This window comes from Lissotriton vulgaris, chromosome 12 (assembly GCF_964263255.1).
Source record: "Lissotriton vulgaris chromosome 12, aLisVul1.2, whole genome shotgun sequence".
In the NCBI taxonomy this organism is placed as follows: domain Eukaryota; kingdom Metazoa; phylum Chordata; class Amphibia; order Caudata; family Salamandridae; genus Lissotriton; species Lissotriton vulgaris.
The window spans coordinates 687,216,535-687,230,247 of NC_141700.1; the positions used below are offsets into that span (position 1 = coordinate 687,216,535).

At 40.9% G+C, this 13,713-nt stretch overlaps 1 protein-coding gene across 1 annotated transcript in view; it reads right to left on the reverse strand.

Moving 5' to 3' along the window:
• CDH13 (cadherin 13) overlaps nt 1-13,713 on the reverse strand; it is a 2,285,705-nt gene that overhangs the window by 1,933,900 nt on the left and 338,092 nt on the right. Inside the window, exon 2 of the mRNA XM_086945882.1 lies at nt 5,918-6,029. Coding sequence (XP_086802008.1) covers nt 5,918-6,029 — 112 coding nt within the window. The remainder of the gene's footprint in view (nt 1-5,917; nt 6,030-13,713) is intronic.

Sequence of the window (13,713 nt, forward strand, 5' to 3'; positions counted from 1 at the left end):
GGCAGAGCAGGCTCCAATAGTCGGGGTGAGCAGGTGGTGATTTCTTGGAGAAAGGTTCTCAGCTCCACCCATCTTTTACATTCTGCTTATTGTTGGTAGAGCGTTGCAGGGTCTGGGAAGAAGTCCATCATGGACTCCTAACCAGCCGCGGCCCGTGGAGGAAGTTACGGCGGGGCGGGGGAGGGGCAGGGTGGTGGATGCTAAAAACCGGGATATGGATAATTTGAGGTAAGTAAACAATTTAATTATTAAAACGAATTTCGTAGAGTGCCCTGCATCGCAAAATGCAATGCAGTGCAAACTACGAAATTTGTTTTATTAATATTCCGGTTTTTAGCACCCCCCACCCTGCCCCTCCCCCGCCCACCTTTCTGCCCCACCAGAACTCCCTCCACGGGCCGTGGCTGCTCCTAACAGCCCACTCGTAACAGCCAACAGGCAGTAAGTATAATGTAAAAGATGGATGGAGCTGAGAACCTTTCAGCAGGAACACAAGTCAATAGTACTCCCTGCTTATGGGAGTGTCTCCCAAGTTCAGAGCATGGGGGTCACTCAGTCATCCAGGGTGCTCCCGCCTACTGCAGCATGATCTCTCCGCCCCAAATCTAATAGAGACAGTGGCACACAGCGTGCACAAGGGGGGAGTTACGCTTAGAAGACCTTCTAACCTGTCTCCTGATAGAAGGCTCAAATGCCGGAAATAGCACCTCAAGGTCTTACATCATTGCAAGCCTGCCTGGCCATCATGAACACAGCACCACAGCTTCTTCACAGTCCTTCATTCAGGTCAGTGTTTAGAGAGGGGAGGGCTTGTTTATTTTAAACAGATGCATTGTATACTTTGAGAGCCACACAAGAGACTCTGTAACAGCATGATAAAACTACCCCCTACTGCCAGACAGCAATTAACTATTTCTAAATATGGCTGTTAGGCACAATGCTTCTTGGATGACTCTCACTGCAAAAGCAGAAATAAAGTTCACCTGAAGAATATTACAACTTGGCACATTGCAATTTGAGAAAAATAAAGCAAATGTGTGACTGTGAGAAAGTTGGTGTGTAACATATCTGACAGCCGCCAAAGTGAATTCACAAATATGAATTCACATTTTTGTCTCATCCAGTGCGTTTTTTGTGGTAGCACCATTTCCTGTCTACTAAAAACAGGTTGGCAACGTTAACAGCACGCTCTCCTGAAAAATTAATTTTGGCATTTACGCCCTACCACTTTATAAGTTCACCAGCTGCCACCTTCATTTAACCTGATCATATTTCTATTCAGTAAAAAAACACTGTCCTTAAACTCATTTTCTTAAACTCATTTTCATTTATGTGTAGACATATATTCATGTTTAGAAGGCAGTGGTGAAAACAAATGTTCATAATTTAAGAACATGTAGGAGAATATATAGGGGCATATTATCAAGGGGGTTTATCTCCGCTTTTTTGGCTTTAAAAGCCAAGAAAGCGGAGATAAAATTATCTCCCTATTACCTAGCTGTCGCTAACACCAGTTAGCGACAGCTAGTAGGAGATAGCGACCATCTTGGGCCCCGCTTTGCATGTCAGTGATATTTATCACTAATGACATGCAAAGTGGGCGTGCCAAGATGTTAGCAAATGGAAACAGTTGCTAACATCGCTATCTCCTATTACCAACTTTTGGAGATATTCGCGCTAATTATTAAAAATTATAAATTTGTCAGAGGCTTCTATAGTACCAACAGCAAGAGATCTCTGAAGGAAAGGGTTTTGCACAAGGAGTTCCAATGCTCACTAGGGCTCTGTAACCAAGCTACACCTGACGGAAGACGCGAAGTAGGATAAAACTGATATTGGGCTGTTTTTGTTCTGGTTTGCAGAGGACCTGACTTGGAAGTTCAAGCTGGACTGTTCCATTTGGAGCAGGAGCAAGGCTGATTTGCATACGGCTGGTTCTAATCTGAGGTGAAATGTTGGGCGAAAAAATTACAGAGTCGGATGCCAACTCCAGTATTTACCAGTGACTGAGATGAAGTCAAGCATTCCATCATCACTTTTTTTGTATTCTTTATTGGCATAGATTAGACACAGATCACTAGATCTGTACTCATGCAGAGCATTCTGTATTTTAGTACAACATTGGGAATGCTTAAATAATTGTCCATTTTCCCACTGCAGAGCACAGTCTTTTGCTTTGAGCTAAGTCTTTTGCATGTACGGCCCAATACCTGCTCATGTTGTTGCAATCACACGGCAGTGGTGGACTACCTTGTGGCCAGCACTTTCGGCAGTAGCTCCCCTGACAGGGACGGCAGTGGTGGCTTCACTCAGGACCTTGACAGCAGTAGGAGAGTAGCACCACGGGCTTGTTCATTGGGCACCCGTCCTGGTAGATATGGTTTCTGGGCCAGGATCTGATAAGTGGTCATTGCAGGCAGTTGCAGCTTCTCCCTCCCTAGGAGAGGCTGTCACATCATTAATTCACAAATACTATGTACACTGCCAAGACTGCATTATAAGAATCACTCCGGACATGGATGATAGTCCTATGATCATGATGAGGGTATGCATTGTGCACCCCTCCAGGTCACAGAATAGGTTCTGAACCTCACATTACCATGCATAGTCCTAAGGGTTTGCACACAAGGTAAATTACTGTGACTCGGGGTCAAAATAAAAAGTATCTGTACCAGTTAGCCATACAGTTGGCCACCCAAGGCAGGCAAGCATAACAGCTTACCTTCCAGTGGACATTTACATCTCAGAAAGGGGTTTCGGAAAGAATCTCTGTATTTTACTCTGATAAATTTGTTCCCACTGGAGAAAGGCGTATATAGTTTTTAGATAATCAAGTGAGAGAATGGACACTTGTAACTACGTTACAGTAGTTACAAGTGTCCATTCTCTCACTTGATTATCTGGAATATTGAATTGGGGAACTGAATGGACAAGAATTTCTCCTCCCTACTTGGTGATTATTAATCAATCAATCAGTGACATTTATAGAGCGCGCTACATACCCGTAGGGTCTCAAGGCGCTGGGGGGGGGGGGGGGTGCCGCTACTGCTCGAACAGACAGGTCTTCAGCTTCTTCCTGAAGGAGAGGTGGTCTTGGGTCAGGCGCAGGTCGGTCGGGAGGGAGTTCCAGGTCTTGGCGGCCAGGTAGGAGAAGGACCTTCCTCCTGTAGTCGCTCTTCGGATGCGGGGGACGGCGGCGAGGGCGTGGTTGGCTGATCGGAGGTGGCGTTTGGGAGCGTAGAAGTTGACTTGGCTGTTGAGGTAGCTCGGGCCTTGGTCGTGTAGGGCTTTGTGTGCGTGGGTGAGGAGGCGGAAGGTGACTCTCTTGCTGACGGGGAGCCAGTGGAGGTCTCTCAGATGTCCGGAGATGTGGCTGGTTCGTGGGATGTCGAGGATGAGTCTGGCTGAGGCGTTTTGGATCCGCTGGAGTCTCTTCTGGAGCTTGGCGGTGGTGCCGGCGTAGAGGGCGTTGCCGTAGTCCAGTCGGCTGGTGACGAGGGCCTGGGTGACGGTCTTCCTGGTCTCTGTGGGGATCCACCAGAAGATCTTCCGTAGCATGCGTAGGATGTTGAAGCACGACGAGGAGACGGCGTTGACTTGCCTGGTCATGGAGAGGGAGGAGTCCAGGATGAAGCCCAGGTTGCGTGCATGGTCTGTCGGTTTGGGTGCGGTGCCCAGGGCGGGAGGCCACCAGGAGTCGTCCCAGGCGGAGGGTGAGGAGCCCAGGATGAGGACCTCCGTCTTGTCCGAGTTCAGCTTCAGGCGGCTGGTCGTCATCCACTCGGCTACCTCTTTCATCCCTTCGTGTAGGTTGGCTCTGGCGGCGGCGGGGTCGTTGGTCAGGGAGAGGATCAGCTGGGTGTCGTCGGCGTAGGAGATTATGCTGAGGTTGTGTTTGCGTACGATGGCCGCGAGGGGGCTCATGTATTAGTATATAGTTTTCATTCTTACTGTTCATCCACTGTTTACTGAAATGGCAATGTGAGCTAGACAGATAATAAAGGGAAGGTTGGTTTGTTAGGCCCATAACATGTGAAATGTGTATTATTTCTGGTGGTGATAGTGGAGCAAGCAAAATAGAGTACAAAAGATGTTATTGGTAAAAGCCAATACATAACATTCAGATTTCAAAAAAAAAAAGTATCCACCATAAGGTATAGTAATCTCAATTGCAAAGGGCAGTAGCACCAAAAATGTCTGTTTGCAGGGCTATGTCTAAAACTGCATTGTATCTTTCTCCTGGGTGGTGGCCAGGTTTGTTAAGATATTCAAAATGGAGGAATGAGAGTTGTCAACATACTATCACCATGTGGATTCCTGAGGGAAGCTATTTGGGAAAACGTTAATAGGTTTGACAAAAAGTGTTATTCAAGCAGGTTTTAGAGGGGCAGGATTACTAATTAGCAGGCTTTCATTAATTATGGCTTAGTAACAACATGGGTCGCGATTAAGAAGAATTAATTTTCTCGCACTTGTTACTTTTAAGTCAACCTTTAATTTGGTGACTCAGACGAAGGAATTGAACACAGGGCTCTGAGACTGAACTCCATCTGCCTCGCTTTCTCTCTCCAAGCCATATCAATTTCCCATATATTTTATGACTATATTCACACCCTTTTGAATTCAACATACTCTCTTCTGTGGTGGTCTCGTGATGATCATATGGGACCAGTCTTTATCTGTGCCAGGAACTCATCCCATACTGAGCACTGAAGGTAGCACACCATTAGTGACTAAAAAGACATCTCAAGGCGTTTCTGTTCACCTAAAAGACATTTCATCTGGCAGCATAATACAACTCCTTTCTTGTCACTAGAGTGATATGGCTAAACCAGTGGCAAGTTGCATGCAATATAATGCTATATATCATAATCTAACACCACCTACTTAAAGTAGGGTACATCATAAATAAAATCAGGCAAGGGCTCCAACATGTTGGTTTTCTGTTGGACTAACTTCTTTTTTTATAAAGTGAATTTGTCTGAAATATAGAATTACAATTATCCAAATATCACTGTAAATCTCTAGGCTGTCAAACTGTGATATTAGTGAATACAGTACAATAAACAAAGCATAAATGTGACAGAATGACAAGTAGAACTAAAATGGTAAAATCTGAACACATTTGATTCTCAGGCTGCTACGTTCAAATGAGAACAAAGCAGTGTGTTTTTATCATTCTTTTTACCTTTCAACAAATCTGTGACCAAAAAGCAATTGCAATCTTATGAAATTCTTCTTTCACAGTAAGGGGAGCCAGATGAATGAATGCATTTGTGACTATGCTTGTATAGTGTAACAATGTGAAGATGAATTGATTAGTTAATTTCCCAAAATCACAAGGATGTTTCCAATTGCGAAAGTCAGGTTTGCACTTATCTAGCCACTCCATCACATTTCTGCTTTTAAGCTGAAGTAGATTACTAATTAATCCGTGCTGTCATTTTACAATTGGAACATACAATATGGACACATTTACTTTGTGAAGCATAGCACCAAGTTGAATTTCCATGTGACCATGTGGTAAGGGGGGAGCATGAACATGTTTCTTTTTAGCATAGAGATTTGGATTATGGATTTTGTACTCTGACAAATCCACTCTTGTTTATTTTAATTGATAATTGCAAACGCTTTTACAAATCTTTATTTATCTAATCAGTGAAGCCAGAAACAGATTTTTGAGATGTAAAATGGCTTGTTAAATCTAAAATCACATTTCCAAGGAATAACACTTGCACATGTACCTAAAATTGGTTGATTAGGGTTCATTTTCTTTTCATAGAATGATGAAATAGTTTGTGGAGACATCTTTGACTGTAGTTGGGGCTTGCTCCCTTTACCACCCACTGAAGGATACTCAAATACTAAAGCATAGCCATAACAAACAATACAGGTATTTGCAGCAGATGGTTCCTACCGTTAAGAAGTAGCTGCTCCTTTGTGACTTCAGGAGGCTGTTCAATGTAATAGATCTTTTGTGTGAATCCTGGGACACATTCCAAATCTTCTGCAAAGGCAACCAGCAGCACCTGAAGAAAGAAACACAGTCCTTTCAGCACAAACATTGTAAATACATAAGTGACTGTACTTGTATAATGCAAAAGCTGCTGCAGGTCACCCTAATGTGTAAATGTGATGCAGACCTGCCAACCTTGTAATATATTCACTGAGTATTCCAGGAGGCAGGAGAAGAAACAGCCTGATTCATCAAAGACCCGTTTTGCGAGTCTTTAATAGCTATTCATAAGGAATCGCAAAACGGGATTCATGTAGGAATCGCAAAATAAAATGCGATTCCTACACATTCCTTATTTGCGATTAGCAAATTGCTAATCGCAAATAAGGAATAACTCCCCATTCATTCCTATGGGCCAAAAGGCCCATAGGAATGAATGGGGAGTATTCCTTATTTGCGATTAGCAATTAGCTAATCGCAAATAAGATAGCGATTTAAGGGGTGCCAGGGGTGTCCAAAGGACACCCTGTAGCACCCCTTAAATGCAAATTTAAATAGGTGTTGCGCACACACATGTCCAAAGGACATGTGTGTGTGTAACATGCAAAAGAAAAAAATGCACTAAAGTGCTTTTTACTCTTTTTTCGCAATTTACCACAAAGTCAGACTTCGTGGTAAATTGCGACCAAATATTGCGAATTCGCAATTTCAAAGTGGTTGATGAATTGCATTTAAGGATTCTCTATTAGAGATTCCTTAAATCCAATTCCTCGCAAATTTGCGATTTCTCTAATAGCGATACCTACCCTCGTCAACAGCAGAAACAAGTGTATTATTTTGCACTCCCAGCTAATCTTGTTTCTAACAGGTCTAAGGCTTTCAATCTCTCACTCTCACAAGGGCTATTTGCATAACGTCTAATAGTTGAACAAATCGTTCATCTCATTTAAAACCTTCTGCAGAGCTAGGTGATATTAATATCTTCCAACCACTCTTAGTCTTACCTATTCCCACTCAACTCATACAAACATGCATTAATAGCCCACTGGCATAATTCCTATACTGTACACCTTGAGTTGTCTCACTAGTGAGCACAGATCTACGAATGAACTGACGGGGTTGGTACAAAAACTACTACATTCTGATCACTTTCTATAGAAACTGAAAATTGAGGCGCTTTCAACGTTTTTGACAGCTCTGACAGCCCCTTTTTGAAGCTCCTACCTTCAGCAGTAGCGTCCCGTGGAGGGAGTGCTTCGGGCGGTGGAGGAGAAGGGTGGGGGGTAGTAAACGATAGAATATGTCCGAACGAAGGTAAGTAAACGAATAAATAAATAAAACAAATTTCATTGCGCGCGCTGCTTTGCCAAATGCGATGCAGTGCGCACAACGAAATTCGTTACGTACCCAATTCAGTACGTACCCAAAATGGCTACGTACCCAAAACCTGAAATTGTATTCCATCTTCTGTCCACACTAAAACCTCAAAACTTTCATTCAAAAAAGCGCTAATGCAATTAATCCAAATTTTATTACACTCTTCCCTCTTGTCACTATCGCCTTGCTCTCGTCTTCCAAGGTGGAGCTTGTCATTAATATGCTAGAGACACCCTACTGCAGTGTACACTCACTTTTACTCCTGTATTGCTTATTGTGCTGTACATACCTTGGGCACCAGGGATATCCGCTCTGATAGAGTTAACAATAATATTGCCAATATCTATTATTATAATATTATTATTGCTAATAATATGATTTTCATTCAGCAGTGGGGGTAGAAGTAGCTTTGATAATAATTTTAATACCACTAATATACCTTTCAATATGTGTTTATCTATAGATTATTATTCATGGTCAATGTTCCAGTGAGCTGTCCAATACACATTATTGAAGAGCCATCCTTGGAAACATACATACATCTCTAAATGCAACATGTTGAAAACGTCCCCTTAATTGATATAGTATCTCAAAATTATTTTCAAATTATTTACCACTTACCTAACCTGATTATTAGGCCTGTGCAAAATGTTTTACTATATTTGTGTAATTTTATTCACACAAATTTGAGAAATATCCGAAATTACACAGTGTGACATTTTGCATACTTTTTTTAGCTCTAGAGGCCTAATTGAGCGAAAAATGTGTTTCTGGAGCAAGGTTCAAGCAGAAAAGAAGTAACAAGAATCATGTTGTCCTTAAAAAAAAAGTCCCTTAGCTGGTACCTCGAGTGCCGTTTAACCACGAGGTGCGCTCTTTTCATCAATTTTCACATGAGACGCCCCAGAGTGCATTTCATATAATTTTACTCGAATTATTTAATCATTTAATCATTTTCTGAATTTATTTGCCTGCTTACTTTTGGATATTGGGGGAGGGGGATGTTAACCAATTTCATAAACCCCTACTTACTCCCATAACTTATGAAACCTATAACCGCAAAACACGTACTTCTTGAAATGTGAAAGGCAGAATCTAGCGATTTCAAAAGAGGCAATGGATTTCTAATCTTAGCCCGTGCTGCTTGTTCATATGTGAGATAAGACTTTGCATTTATATGAGAATAAGATAATTGAAAACTCTTCCTTTTCTCGATTATTCTAAAGTGCTTATTTCTAAAGCACACCGTCCTTTCAAAGATACCCAGCAGTGATAGCTGGATCAGCAAATGTACTAATCCTGGAAAAATAGCATGGACAATATTGTCGTGTAGATAAGAGGCCTTACCTGCTTAAAAGACAGGTGATGTGATACCAGCTTGTTATTTTTAGCGTACAGCATGTTTTGTTAAAAAAAATCAGCAAAAAGAATGACAAGACAAACCTTTCTAATATGTTTCACGTTTGAGGTCAGATAAGGTTCGTGACATGAAAGTAAATTAGCGACAAGGAGTGTTTGCAGGTTCCTCACTACTCGTGCCTCCTGAAGGGGAAACATCCTATACCACGCAACCTTTGCAACGCGGTATGGTTACATCGTGGTTTTGACAACGCAAGTCATTACATCGACTTGCACTGGAGGGCGCTCTAGACTAAGAAATAGTGTGAATTACTATTCCAACACCCTCCCTACTGTACGTAGACTGTAGTTGGAATAGTAATTTACACTATTCCTAAGTCAAGCGCCCTCCAACGCAAGTCGATGTAACGACTTGCGTTGTCAACACCAAGATGTAACAGACCGCGTTGTGATGGTACGCGTTGTACCATCATACATTCCTTATGAAGCAATAGAATGTGTAAGGTAAAGGTTTTTTCCATGTACCTACATCATTGTAACTTTGTTAATGTCTTTTGGAGTTTATTGGCCATGTACAGTACATCTACAGATTGTAACAGACCAGATGAACTCTGTAAAACTCCGCAATTCCTACCACATGACAATAACCCGTGGAGACGGGGGTAGTAAAATGTCCCCTGGATACCATACCTCGACTATTAACCTGTGAAAACACTATAAAGGAATGGTTCATTATTTACAGGAAAGTTTAGAGCACATACCCCCAACAGTCTTATTGGCACTTAAAAGAAGAGTCAATCCAATGGCACAGCAAGAGAGCTCATACAACATATAATAAGTGTTTTTAGTGGATAGTAGAGGATTGGCTCCTTGCACTTTCACCACTACACCACTGGAAGCACATCAAAGGGCTTGTGATTGTCCCTAATCATTCACCATCTTTGTGGATAGATCATTGTCACAAGGATGCATTCTATGCACGTGTACTATTGCCAATCGATTAAATTAAACCTGTGGCTCACTGGGATGTTCTCCAACTCTATCACTTAAAACCAGTCTATGTCCCTTAAAAGGTTGCAGAGATGCCCTTGTATTTTCAGCTGGAGAAAGTACCCTAAATAGGCACAGATATATCACAGTTGTCCCTCTACCACTGTGACCTCAACATAGTACTTTCGGTGAGCACACATTTGTATTCTGTGGGCCTCTGATATTTGCATCCCATAAAAGTATTTCAGAGAGAAAGTAGTTGAGCTGGTTAATGTAATGAGTTATGGCGGCATCATGGATTTCAAGTGTTGTAGGGCTACTGTATTGCCTGAGTTTTCTTATCCAAACATTTCACCTGCTGAAAACTGAAGTGAGTGTCATATGGGGGAACAATATCCAGCTAGTGGGAGAAAGCAGGTGGGCATGTGTGTGTAGACATCAAGCCGTTTGTGTTAGTACCTATTTTCCAAGTGCATTTTCCATGTTCAATTTTGTATTTCTCAGTTATTCACACAATTTAGATGTACTGATACCCATGGTATTGGTACCTCCAGATGTTGTAACACCGAAGCAGTAATCGGGACCTTAGTGCACTAATCTTATTGTAATTATTTAGTTTAATCCAAATCACTGTGTGCCAAAATGACACAGTACCTAATAAATGCCATTGACTTGAGATTGCTACCAGGCAGCAATCCTACAGATACCCATATATTTGTAAAGCATTGTATGCTTCAACAGGTAAAATAATCCCTAACTATGTATATACTCCAACCATACATTTTTGTTTAACTTAGTTATCATGTAAGGAGGGTGGAAGTTGTATTAAAAGTTTTATTGTTTGGTCCGCAAGGGGGCGGCCTTAATGTGTTAAAATAACCATAAGCAAGTACATTGGCTTTCCTTTTTGAAGACAACAATTGTAAAAAAAAAAAACACGTTGAGCATCCTTCCCATCGTCTAGCATGTATGAAAGCTCAGTAGGTTGATATCTTAAAACTGATATTTAGTGGCCAAACTAAGGGTTTATGCAGAGTTGTACAAGGAAAGTATTTGACTAAAAACAAGACAAAATGTTGCAAACTAGGCTTAATTCTTATCAATTGCTTTGAAACCACTGCAATGGGGAAGTCTAGTACCATAAATTGTTTCTTTCATGACGACTCCCTAGTTTCCTGCAAAAAATGATAGATGTATGTTGCATTTTTTAATGTTGCAATGGTTGTAAAACGCAGCCCCTAGAGTGCAGTGCAATGCATCTTGCCGTTTACTCACCAACTTACCATTAGGCAAGATGTCAGACATGCAATTGCATGAAGTATTTTTTATAAATATCTTACACACCTCAAACACTGTTTATACAATTTGGATTTGGTCAATCGTCACAAGAAGGTCAATCATCCACTTTCCTCTAATGGGCGTATTGAAAAGCTTGCAAAAAATTTGAATTAAGCAGCTTATATTCACATGTTTTAAGAGTTAGCGTATGATAAAAAAATTTGTGGTTCTATGGAACTATTAGGATTTCTCAGCAATGACTTATCTAACTATCCCTTAATGGGAGCGAGCTATCGTCATGATATCCCGATCAGAATGTTAAGTATATTTTATCATAATAGGTATATTTCCATAGCCAGCATGACAATTTAGAATGGATCAGTTAAGTTAAAGAAAGTTCTCTTTGAAATGCTTGAGCTTAAAAGTAAGTATACAAATGACTCTTTAGAGAGATATTTATCAGCCTTGGAATTTTTATTGCAAAGTTTTCATAGTCTGTATCTCTTAAGCATTGTATTATACTTTTTTGCATATTGCATTTTTGTAAAAAAAACATTTGTACTTTTCATCACATTATAAACAATGTTTAGTTTCAGAAAGATATAAAAAATACATTAAATAAAATGTATTGCTCTCAAATTTCTTTCTGCGTTTCCTACCATGTCAATGTCTTTATACCTGTTCCTTCTAAGCTATGAGTATCTTTGTGTATACATTTCATTGCCTGGGTAGAACCCACACACTGTGCCCATTTACACTCCACCACCCGCTTGTTATCAAGTGGACATTTAAAAGAATAAAAAACAGCAGAATTTAGGAAAACTAAATTCATTTCTAAAAGCAGTTGACTTTTCTCTGAACTTTGAATGATACATTTTCGATAATGACACCAAAGTCATAAAAATAGTTTATCATATTATAGTATGGTGCGATAATCCTCTTACTTTGTGTGTTTCCCCTGCTTGCTTATTTAACCTCTGCTGTCACATAAGATCTGCCAAAAGGGATCCAGACACATAAGCTCCATAAAACAGTGTATCTGCCACAGGTCCATCATTAAATATTTTTTTAGGTGGCACTGCCTGATAGTTCCAAATTAGGTTAAAGGAAGTAATTTACTATAAATTCAATCTCAATGAAGCAACAATCAAATATAAAACATTCATCAAGGTTGTTGCATTGTAGGAGTCCACTAGCCCAGCCAGTTATCGCTGAGTTCAACAAAGTCAGAGCCAACATCAATAGCCCAGCTCTGACCACAATAATGCCTTCCATTCCAAATTGACTTCAAACTATATTGACAACCTTCAATCCCTTCCCAAAGATTTACCTTCAAACATCTCTCTCAAGGCAAACTCAATAGAAGACTACTTACTTCATCACCAATAATCAAGCCTGCTCTACTAGATATCATCACCCCCATCCTTCACATTGTCAACGCCTCCCCCAGCCAAGGAATCTTTCCTGATATCAAAGTAGGACAGATCTTCTCCTGGCTGTAGAAACCAACCCTAGACTCTGATGGTCTCTTTAACTTTCAGGTCTTACTTCCCCAACTGGCATTAGTTTGTACAAATAGTAAACACTAGGTCCTATGCTCCCAGTCTCCTGCAGAAGTCCACAGAGTCTGATCTTCCCTCTCATTTTCTTCAATCTCTACATGGAAAACCGTAACTCCATCCTCACTGGGTAGTGCAAGCTTTTCCAATAAGCAGATGACACCTGGATTTAAATCAAATTCTGATCAACCATGGGCAAATAATACATTCTTCCCTCAAACTCAGCCATACTTCGATGGCCGCCCACTTGCTAATGCTAAACCCAATGAAGATTAAATTCTTACTATCTGTCAACCATATCAAACAAGTACATACTTAAATGTGTCTGTTGAACTAGAAACTGACAGCATGTTCCCCCAGCTGGCAATGTGCAAAATTACTTTGTTTCGTCTTGGACTACAGCCTCATGGTAAAGGAGTGCATCCTGATGAAAAACAACAAACCACTACACCACCCCAACTTCCTGAATAGAATGAAACCATAGCTCCCAGAAGTTAATTTTAGAACAGTGCAAACACTGATCCTCTCCCACCTGGATAGTGCCACCTCTTTGCTCACCAATCTTGCAGGCACTACCTTGTTGGTACCCCTTAAAGACATCATTTATGCATCAGCATGTCTCAAAGATATGAAGAAGTTCATGAATATTATCCCTAGTCCTATGGAATTAATCCTTTTCCTCCTGCCAGCCTTCATCTACTCTAACACCCGCTGCATTGCCTGCAAAGCCCTCGGAAATACACTTCCACCCTATATCACCTACAAATGAACCATTTCCAGTAGAGTTCAGACATTGCTAGGTGAGAGATTAAAAAAATGCAAGAAGCAAAAAAACAGCAAGCACACCTTTTCCATTAGCACTCCAGGAAACTGGAACAACCTCACTGACATAAAATTCTTTGCCCTTCTACTGTTCAGAAAAAAGCTGAAAAAACATCACCTCAAGCAACAATATGCCCTGAAAGAAATGCTCCCTACCAAGGGTTATTTTTGGTCACATCTTTTTTTTTCTCCAATAGGTGCTATTTCCTCTCTCGCATTCACCCTTCTTCATATTCGCATTTTTTGTCCTCGTTTTTTTTCAGCGAGTTTCAACTGAACTTCTTTTACTCGATGCAACCTCTTTCTCCTGCTGCCCTCCCCTTTACCTATTTCTTAGGGCCAGCTGTATGACTATCTATATTTCTTTAGGTT